The 10,689-nt window shown below is 55.3% G+C and overlaps 1 protein-coding gene across 13 annotated transcripts; it reads left to right on the plus strand.

Moving 5' to 3' along the window:
• Positions 1-79: 79 nt before the first annotated feature.
• ANKLE1 (ankyrin repeat and LEM domain containing 1) lies at positions 80-8,020 on the plus strand. Of its 13 annotated transcripts, none has more exons than XM_001173375.6 (9): positions 80-2,613; positions 2,689-2,841; positions 3,289-3,394; positions 3,496-3,634; positions 3,857-4,594; positions 4,721-4,898; positions 5,823-5,982; positions 6,073-6,211; positions 6,772-8,020. In XM_001173375.6, exons 1-9 carry the CDS (start codon positions 2,390-2,392, stop codon positions 6,942-6,944), a joined length of 2,010 nt encoding a protein of 669 aa, XP_001173375.4. In that variant the 5' UTR covers positions 80-2,389; the 3' UTR covers positions 6,945-8,020. The 13 variants fall into 13 exon arrangements, with proteins under 13 accessions (XP_001173375.4, XP_063657401.1, XP_063657398.1 ...); XM_063801331.1 differs by having other exon boundaries at positions 3,857-4,516; XM_063801328.1 differs by having other exon boundaries at positions 80-2,610.
• Positions 8,021-10,689: the final 2,669 nt, after the last annotated feature.

Here is a 10,689-nt window from a genome sequence, read left to right on the forward strand (position 1 = left end):
ATCACTTTGTGTTAATGGGGATCATCTTCATTGCAAGTGATGGAAAACTTAGCCACTGAGCAAAGGTGAGTGGCTGCTTTCTTGTGGATGAAAAAGCCCCCGGGATGTGGAGGTTGCAGCGAGTTGAGATCGCACCACTGTACTCCAGCCTGGTGATAGAGCGAGAGCTTTTCTCAAATAAAAAAGAAAAACTCAAAAATAAAAAAGATGAAAAAGCCAAGAGAACAGCTTCAGGCTTGGCTGTATCCAGGTGCTAGGACAACATTGCCATTTGGGAGGGTACTACATGGTTGCTAGTCAATGTGCCCTGCTTACCCCCCAACCAATGGAAAGGTGTGTGATGGCTTCAACCACTCCCCAGACCCCAATCCAGGTCAAGGCAGAGTTCTCTCAGCATCTGGATATGATTGGACTCCCCCGGGGGGATACATGACCTTCAATTAAGAGCTAGTCATGTACCAGGGTTGTGTGATGTTCTGATCAGCCAGGCCTGGATCATACATCCCTAAGGGGGAGGTTTAAGAGCTCCATCAGCAGTACTGAGGCCATGATAGGAGGGTTGCTTGAGGCCAGGAGTTCAAGACCACGCTGGACAGCATAGCAACATTTCCTGTCTCTACAGGAAATGCAAAAATTAAGCCAGGCTCGGTGGCTCACGCCTGTGATTCCCAGCTACTTGAGAGGCTGAAGTGGGAGGATCACTTGAACCTAGGAGGTCGAGGCTGCAGTGAGCTGTCATCGCGCCACTGCACTCCAGCCTGGGTGACAGAGCAAGACCCTATCTCAAAAATAAACACAAACAGCTTTATTGAGTGACTGCTTTTCCTCCCTGTGAGCCTTTTTTGGAACCTATCGTGTGTCAGGCCCTTGTGCCCAAGCCCCTGTTCAATCCCCGCATCAACCTCGTTAGGATTCTCACATTTTGCAGATGGGACACTAAGACTTTCAGAGGTCCAGCCCTCCAAAATACTGAAGTCCTAGTTCCGCTGGATTGAAAATGGGCAACGCAGAATGGGGACTGGAAATTTTTTTAAAATTGTTTTTAAAGACGGGGTCTTGGCCAGGCGCAGTGGCTCACGGCTGTAATCTCAGCACTTTGGGAGGCCGAGGTGGGCGGATCACAAGGTCAGGAGTTCAAGACCAGCCTGACCAACATGGTGAAACCCCGTCTTTACTAAAAATAAAAAATTAGGCGTGATGGTGCATGCCTGTAATCCCAGCTACTGGGGAGGCTGAGGCAGGAGAAGCTGTTGAACCCTGGAGGAGGAGGTTGCAGTGAGCTGAGATCACACCACTGCACTCCAGCCTGGGCAACAAGAGCAAAACTCCGTCTCAAAAATAAAAAAATAAAGACAAGGTCTCCGCCTGTAATCCTAGCACTTTGGGAGGCCGAGGCGGGCGGATCACCTGAGGTCAGGAGCTCAAGACCAGCCTGGACAACATGGTGAAACCCCATCTCTACTAAAAATACAAAAATTAGCCGAGTGTGGTGGCACATGCCTGTAATCCCAGCTACTTGGGAGGCCGAGGCAGGAGAATAGCTTGAACCTGGGAGGCAAATGTTGCAGTGAGCCCAGATTGCACCACTGCACTCCAGCCTGGGCGACAGGGTAAGATCCGGCTCAAAAAAAAAAAAAAAAATAGGGCCTCACTCTGTTGCCCAGGCTGGTCTCAAACTCCTGCACTCACTAAAAGAAAAGAAAAGCAACAACAAACTAGTAGGCTTAAGCGATCCTCTCGCCTCAGCCTCCCAAAGCACTGTGATTAAAGGCGTGAGCCGGGCCCTCGGCCTGGGGGTTGGAAATTGAAGCCTCTATTTTATGTATTTATTTATTTTCTGAGACAGAGTTTTGCTCTGTTGCCCAGGCTGGAGTGCAGTGGTGTGATCATGGCTCACTGCATCCTCGAACTTCCGGGCTCAAGAGATTCTACCAACTCAGCCTCCCAAGTAGCTGGGACCACAGGTGCAAGCCACCCACGCCCGGCTAGTTTTTTGTATTTTTTTGTAGGGACCGGGTTTATCCAAGTTGCCCAGGCTGGTCTCGAACCCCAGAGCTCAAGCAACCCTCCTGCCTGGGCCTCCCGAAGTGCTGGGATTACAGGTGTGAGCCACCGTGCCCGGCCTAAGCCTCTCATAAGGCCGTGCGCCCTCCCAGAGGCCACCCTTGAAGAAGATTCCCTGAGACTTAATGACCTGGGGCACCCCGGACTTTCTTAATCGTAGCTCCACCCACTCGAGCCGGGTGCCTTCGCGTTTCCCGTTTTTAAATGAGATAGTGGCACACCCGGTGGCATCCTCCCGCCCGGGCTCTTATCGGCGGTCCCAGCCCCTGCTTGAGCGCCTCCGGGTGTCACAGGCCCCTGAGGACACTAAAGCTCTCGAACCCCGATGTGGACCCCCGTGCGGCGCGGGGCAGCCTGGCTGGGAACCCTGCTCGGCCCTGGAGAGGGGCCCCCCGAGCCGAGGGGAGGAGCGGCGCATGCCCACAAGCCCCCCGCGGGAAGTAGGAAATCGACCGACCAGGCGGTGCGCTTCGGACCCAGCCAGGGCATGTGCTCGGAGGCCCGCCTGGCTCGCAGGTTGCGGGATGCGCTGCGGGAGGAGGAGCCGTGGTGAGGGCGGGGCCGGGGGCGGGCCAGGAGTGGGGGGTCTTTGGCCGGGGTCTACTCTGACTGCGGTGTTTGCAGGGCAGTAGAGGAGCTGCTGCGCTGCGGCGCGGACCCTAATTTGGTGCTAGAGGACGGCGCAGCGGCTGTGCACTTGGCGGCCGGAGCCCGGCACCCGCGCGGCCTGCGTTGCCTCGGGGCCCTACTGCGCCAAGGCGGGGACCCCAACGCTCGGTAAGATAGAGCCTGGGCCCGGGGCGGGGTCTCCCCAAGCCGAAGTCTGGGAATCCGGGAAGGGGCGCCCCATCATCCTGGGCAAGGGCCTCGGGGCTCGAGGGTGGGGTTTAGGGGATCTTGGGGAGGTAACTTGGGGGTCCAAGGGCAGGGGCTAGGGCTCGAGGGAGGCGCTGGGGTCCCAGACCGAGGGCGTGGAATGGGGCTGCGCTAGGACCAAAGTGGGGATCAAGGGTTCGGATATTGGAGTGGAGGCACCAGGGTCAGACGGCAGAGGTTTGGGTCCTGGCCTGAGGTCATAGCATCTAGGTTCCAAGGGCAGTGTACCAGGGTGGACGGCGGAGATCCGGGAGGCCGAGAACGAAGGCTCCGGGTCCCCAGAGCGGCGATCGGGGTTCCTGCCGGGAGGCTGAGTCCGCAATGACCCCTCTTGCGCTGCCGCCCCAGATCTGTCGAGGCACTGACGCCGCTGCATGTGGCCGCCGCCTGGGGCTGCCGCCGCGGCCTGGAGCTGCTGCTGAGCCAAGGAGCGGACCCGGCGCTGCGCGACCAGGTTGGGAGGCACTGCGCGGGCAAAGAAAGGCTGGGTGAGCCCAGAGGGAGGGAAGGAAGGTAAAGGGCCTCGGGCGCCCCCTGCTGACCGCGCCCCTGTAGGACGGACTCCGGCCGCTGGACCTGGCCCTGCAGCAGGGACACCTGGAGTGCGCGCGAGTCCTGCAGGATCTTGACACGCGGACCGGGACCCAGACCCGGGTCGGGGCAGAGACTCAGGAGCCCGAGCCTGCACCTGGCAGTGAGTAGGGCCTGCAGGGCTGCTGGGGCTTGACTTCTGGACCAGTCCCTGACATCCAGGGTCTTCCCCACCCCACCCATTGGTTCTGACCGTCTCACATCCACTATTTGTGGCCCGCTCTTTCGGCCTCAGACACTCTGATCTCCTTTTTCTGTTTGATCCTATTCCCATCGCTGTCTCATCCCTCCTCCTCTCCTCTCTGGCCCCCACTCTCACCTGCAGCCCCAGGCCTCTCTGGACCTCCCGATGAGACGCTGGACTCCATAGCACTCCAAAAGCAGCTATGCAGAGGTGACAACAGGGACATTGGCTTGGAGGCTGACCCAGGACCCCCCAGCCTCCCTGTTCCCCTTGAAATTGTGGACAAACATGGGAGCTCGGCGTCCCCTCCAGGGCACTGGGATTACAGCTCAGACGCCTCTTTGGTCACAGCGGTTGAGGTCTCTGGAGCTGAGGACCCAGCCTCGGACACTCCCCCTTGGGCTGGGTCATTGCCACCGACCAGGCAGGGACTTCTGCATGTTGTCCATGCCAACCAGAGGGTACCTAGGTCTCAGGGCACGGAGGCAGAACTGAATGCCCGTCTGCAGGCCCTGACTCTGACCCCACCAAATGCTGCTGGCTTCCAGTCCTCCCCTTCCTCCATGCCTCTCCTGGACAGGAGTCCAGCTCATAGCCCCCCACGGACACCACCCCCTGGAGCTTCTGACTGCCACTGCCTGTGGGAGCACCAGACATCCATTGATAGTGACATGGCCACGCTCTGGCTGACAGAGGATGAGGCAAGCTCTACAGGTGGCAGGGACCCTGTCGGCCCTTGCCGGCACCTGCCAGTCTCCACTGTGTCTGACTTGGAGTTGCTGAAGGGACTCCGAGCGCTTGGTGAGAATCCTCGCCCCGTCACACCCTTCACCGGGCAGTTCTACCTCCAGCAGCTGGAAGAAGCCCAGATTGCTCCTGGTTAGTCTCCCCAGGGCACGTGGAGTCCAGGGAGCCTCCAGGAATCTCCTGGAGAACCCCAGCTCTCAGCCCCACTTTCCTCCCCATCTCAGAATCATCCCTTCCTCCATCTCCCTTGACTTCCAGGCCCAGAGTTTTCAGGGCACAGCCTAGAACTGGCTGCAGCCCTGCGGACGGGCCGTATTCCAGATGTCCAGGCAGATGAAGACGCGCTGGCCCAGCAGTTTGAGCGGCCAGATCCTGCCAGGAGGTGGCGGGAGGGGGTCGTGAAGTCTAGCTTCACGTATCTGCTGCTGGACCCCAGGTACTCAGGGCAGGAAAGCCCCAGAAATAGAAACTAGAAAATTTGGGGATTGGTTTTTATTTGCTGTGTGCCCTTAAGAAAGGGACTGGCCCTAGAATCATCAGCTTCTTCTTCTTCTTCTTTTTATTTTTTTAAGACGGAGTTTCACTCTTGTTGCCAAGGCAGGAGTACAATGGTGCCGTCTCGGCTCACTGCAACCTCCACCTCCCAGGTTCAAACAATCCTCTTGTCTCAGCCTCTCAAGTAGCTGGGATTACAAGCACCTGCCACCACGCCCGACTAATTTTTGTATTTTTAGTAGAGATGAGGTTTCACCATGTTGGCCAGGCTGGTCTCGAACTCCTGACCTCAGGTAATCCACCCACCCTGGCCTCCCAAAATGCTGGGACTACAGGTGTGAGCCACCGCACTGGCCTCTTTTTTTTTTTTTTTTTTTTTTTTTTTGAGGCAGAGTCTCACTGTTTCGCCCAGGCTGGAATGTAGTAGCACACTTTGGGAGGCCAAGGCAGGAGGATCACTTGAGGCTGGAAGTTCAAGACCAGCCTGGCCAACATGGTGAAACCCCATATCTACTAAAATTACAAAAACAATTAGCCAGGTGTGTTGGTGCATGCCTGTAATCCCAGCTATTCGGGAGGCTGAGGCAGGAGAATCACTTGAACCCAGGAGGTGGAGATTGCAGTGAACTGAGATCGTGCCATTGCACTCCAGCCTGGGGAACAAGAGTGAAACTCTGTCTCAAAAAAAAAAAGAAAAAAGAAAAAAAAAGAAAGCTGCTGAATGTCTTTGGGGAGCCGCTGACTCTCTCTGATCCTGTAATCAGGATTCACTAGACATGGGTTCAAGATATGTTGTGACTTTAAGGACTGCCTCTGGGGACCACTCTATCCACTTTTCCCTGTCTGAGCTATCCCCTTCATCCAGGGAGACTCAGGACCTGCCAGCCCGAGCCTTCTCACTGACCCCAGCTGAGCGCCTTCAGACTTTCATCCGTGCCATCTTCTACGTGGGCAAAGGGACGAGGGCCCGGCCATATGTCCACCTCTGGGAGGCCCTTGGTCACCATGGGCGGTCAAGAAAACAGGTGTGAGGACAGGGATCAGGGTTCAGCGAGGGCAGTCGGGCCATGGGCAGGGGAGGGTATTGGGGGTGCTGACTCCTGACTCTGCCCTAGCCCCCCCAGGCCTGCCCCAAGGTGCGTCAGATCTTGGACATCTGGGCCAGTGGTTGCGGCGTTGTGTCCCTACATTGCTTCCAGCACGTGGTCGCTGTGGAGGCTTATACACGGGAGGCGTGTATTGTGGAAGCCCTAGGTGGGTGCCTGGTACCTAGAATGGGGGTCATATGAAAGGCATTTGGCTTCCCAGTTCCCTCATTTTTTTCCTTCTGAGGGGTGTTCATTTGTTGACTGAGCAATTATTGAGCACCAACTTTGAACCTGCACACGCATGTATTTTGCTCCATTGGTTTATCCCCACTCAAGGGCAATACACATTGGGTTTGCTGTCACATACTTTTTTGTGTGTGTGTGGGACTCTGTCGCCCAGGCTGGAGTGTGGTGGCATGATCCCGACTCACTGCAGCCTCTGCCTCCCAGGTTCAAGTGATTCTTGTGCCTCAGCCTCCCGAGTAGCTGAGATTACAGGCACATATCACCATACTGTGCCAAGCTAATTTTTGTATTTTTTAGTAAAGACAGGGTTTCACCATGTTGGCCAGGCTGGTCTCGAACTCCTGGCTTCATGTGATCTACCCAAAGTGTTGGGATTACAGGCGTGAGCCACCGTACCCAGCCGCCTGCTGTCACACACTTCTGCTGGATGGGGAGGTGTCCCCATGGCTGCCCCTGTGACCCCACATCCAATTTCTCCAGGGATCCAGACGCTCACCAACCAGAAGCAAGGGCACTGCTATGGAGTGGTGGCAGGCTGGCCACCTGCTCGTCGCCGGCGCTTGGGGGTGCACCTGCTGCACCGTGCCCTCCTTGTCTTCCTGGCTGAAGGCGAGCGACAGCTTCGTCCCCAGGACATCCAGGCCCGGGGCTGAGTGCTGGGGAGTTGGCCATCCAGCCTGGGGAGAAATGTTTGAATGTTCCAGCTGCCCCATGCTGACAGCAGCCCCCATCTCTGGTTTCAGAAGGGGTGTGTGTGTGTGTGTGTGTGTGTTTGTGTGTGTGTGTGTGTGTGTGTAGGGAGCACCCAGGCAGATCTCCCCCAGGCTGAGAGAGGACTTTGTTACAGATGGTACTGCTGGAGAGGTAGTAAGTAGTGAGCTCCCCATCGTGGGAGGAGGACAAGAAGGGAAGCAGAAGGTGCTTTGGAACAGTCCGGTGCTTCTGTAAGAGGCGTTTGAACCTGGGCAACTCCACCTTGAATAGGAGCTGGGTAAAATGAGGCTGAAACCTACTGGGCTGCATTCCCAGATGGTTAAAGCATTCTAAGTCACGGGATCAGGTAGGAGGTCAGCACAAGATAACGGGTCATAAAGACCTTGCTGATAAAACAGGTTGCAGTAAAGAAGCCAGCCAAAACCCACCAATACCAAGATGGCGACAAGAGTGACCTCTGGTCGTCCTCATTGCTACACTCCCACCAGCGCCATGACAGTTTACAAATGCCATGGCTGGCCAGGCGCAGTGGCTCACGCCTGTAATCCTAGCATTTTGGGAGGCCAAGGAGGGCAGATCACCTAAGGTCAGGAGTTCAAGACCAGCGTGGCCAACGTGGCGAAACCCTATCTCTACTAAAAATACCAAAATTAGCTGGGCATGGTGGCGCGTGCCTGTAATCCCAGCTACTAGGGGGGCTGAGGCAGGAGGATCGCTTGAACCCGGGAGGTGGAGGTTGCAGTGAGCTGAGATTGTACCACTGCACTCCAGCCTGGGCAACAGAGCGAGAGTCAGTCTCAAACAAACAAACAAAAAAACAAATGCCACGTCAACATCAGGACGTTAACCTTTAGACCCTATATGGTCTAAAAAGGGGAGGCATGAATAATCCACCCCTTGTTTAGCATATCATCAAGAAATAACCATAAAAATGGGCAACCAGCAGCCCTGCCCTGTCTATGGAGTAGCCATTCTTTTATTCCTTTAGTTTCTTAATAAATTTGCTTTCACTGTACTCTATGAACTCGCCCTGGATTCTTTCTAGCATGAGATTGGAGAACCCTCTCTTGGGGTCTGGATCGGGCCTTTCTGGTAACACTTTGGCAGCTTGGTGCTGTCAAAATGGATGGAGCCTGCCAGGCGCGGTGGCTCACGCCTGTAATCCCAGCACTTTGGGAGGCTGAGGCAGGTGGATCACAAGGTCAGGATATTGAGACCGTCCTGGCTAACATGGTGAAACCTCGTCTCTACTAAAAATACAAAACATTAGCCGGGCATGGTTGCAGGCGGCTATAATCCCAGCTATTCGGGAAGCTGAGGCAGGAGAATGGCATGAACCTGGGAGGCGGAGCTTGCAGTGAGCCGAGATTGTGCCACTGCACTCCAGCCTGGGCAACAGAGCGAGACTCTGTCTCAAAAAATAAATAAAATAAAATAAAATAAAATAAAATGGATAGAGGCTGCTTTTACCGCCCAGACATGGGACACCCACATGGCGGGTTGGACTGGGGGATCCTCAGCTGCACTCAGGGTATCTACCCAGCTCAAGAGCCAAGTTCACTGCTACCCAGCCGTGAGACCTCCGATCAGTATTTTATCTGTCTGAGCATCAGTTTCCTTGGTTGTACAGTGGAGGCAGTAAAGAGTCCTACTCCAGGGGATTATTGTAAGGTCATGTCGGGGCTGGGTGTCACGCTTGTAATCCCAGCACTTTGGGAGGCTGAGGCGGGAGCATAGCATGAGCCCAGGAGTTTGAGACCAGCCTGGGCAACATAGCAAGACTCTATCTCTACGAAAAGTAAAAACATTAGGCGGATCTGGTGGGTGGGCCTGTGGTCCTAGCTGCTTGGGAGCCTGAGGTGGGAAGATTGCTTGAGCCTGGGAGTTGGAGGCTGCAAGGAGCTACCATCACAGCACTGCACTCCAGCCTGGGCGATATCAAGATCCTGTCTCTTAAAAAAACTATAAAAATTTAAAAATAAGGTCATGTGAGCAAAGTGTGTGGCTCAGAGCCCAAAGTGTGTGGCAGTGCAGCCCAGGCGAGAACTTTCTGGAGGAAGGGGAGGTGTGGGGGCCCTCAAGGGGCCGCCTGTGTGATGAGGCGTGAGCAGGGCTGGGACCCTCCTCAGGATCATTGTGCAACCCCAGCCTCCCCTGTTGCTTCTGGGAACCTGTTTATCCACTATAAAATGGGATTATTGGCCGGGCTCGGTGGCTCACGCCTGTAATCCCAGCACTTTGGGAGGCCGAGGCAGGCAGATCACCTGAGTTTGGGAGTTCGAGACCAGCCTGACCAACATGGAGAAACCCCATCTCTATTAAAAATACAAAAATTAGCTGGGCGTGGTGGCGCATGCCTGTAATCTCAGCTACTTGGGAGGCTGAGACAGGAGAATTGCTTGAACCCGGGAGGCGGAGGTTGCAGTGAGCCAAGATCACGCCATTGCAGTCCAGCCTGGGCAACAAGAGCAAAACTCCATCTCAAAAAAAGGGAGGGATTATTAATAATAACCCGGCAGGGCGTGGCGTCTCACGCCTGTAATCCCGGCACTTTGGGAGGCCGAGGCGGGTGGATCACCTGAGGTCAGGAGTTCAAGACCAGCCTGACCAACATGGTGAAACCCTGTCTCTACTACATACAAAACATGAGCCGGATGTGGTTGTGAGCACCTGTGATTCCAGCTACTTGGGAGGCTGAGGCAGGAGAATCACTTGAACCTGGGAGGCGAAGGTTGCAGAAAACTGAGATCGCGCCACTGTACCCCAGCCTGGGCGACAGTGAGACTCCGTCTCAAAAAAAAAAAAAAAAAATAATAATAATAATAATAATAATAATAAATAACCCGACTTCCAGCGATGCTATGCGACTTCAGACCATTCATGTGCAAAGGTCTTAAGTAAATACCAAGCCGCCATCCTGGTGAGATGTCAGCGGTCTGGTTTCGGGCGGGCGGGGATCGGGGGGGGGTCGAGGGCATTTAAGCTTCTGGAAGTCGCTTCTGCAAAGGGCCCGGTGGATTTAGGGACTTGGGAGAGATCCGCTGCCTCATTGGTTTCAGGACCTGCCGGTCATCACGGCGGTTTAGCCAACCAGGCCCCCCAGGGGGCGGGCTGTGACCTGGGCCGAGTTTCCACCCACCTCGCCACTGCTTAGCCACTGGCTGCTCCTCGGGGAATGGCTGGTATTGTGATTAGGGGTCCAGTCTCTGGAGTGGGTTTGGGCTCGACCACTTGTAATCGAGCTGAAGAAACCGCTCTCTGAGCTTCACTTTCCTCCAGTGTAAAACAGGGGCCAGGCACCGTGGCTCACGCCTGTACTCCCAGAACTTTGGGAGGCCGAGGCGAGTGGATCACCTGAGGTCAGGAGTTCAAGATCAGCCTGGCCAACACGGTGAAACACTGTCTCTACTAAAAATACAAAAATTAGCCGGGCGCGGTGGCAGGTGTCTGTAATCTCAGCTACTCGGGAGGCTGAGGCAGGAGAATCGCTTGAACCCAGGAGGCTGAGGCTGCAGTGAACCGAGATTGTGCCACTGCACTCCAGCCTGGGTAACAGAGCAAGACACTGTCTCAGGAAAAAAAAAAAAGTGTGAAACAGGGATGGCTCCCAGTTGCCAAATCTAATAATAAAGCCACAGGTGTTGTGACACTGTGCCATCGCCCCAGAATACACAAACAGGACAT

This window comes from Pan troglodytes, chromosome 20 (genome assembly GCF_028858775.2).
Source record: "Pan troglodytes isolate AG18354 chromosome 20, NHGRI_mPanTro3-v2.0_pri, whole genome shotgun sequence".
Taxonomy (NCBI): Eukaryota; Metazoa; Chordata; class Mammalia; order Primates; family Hominidae; genus Pan; species Pan troglodytes.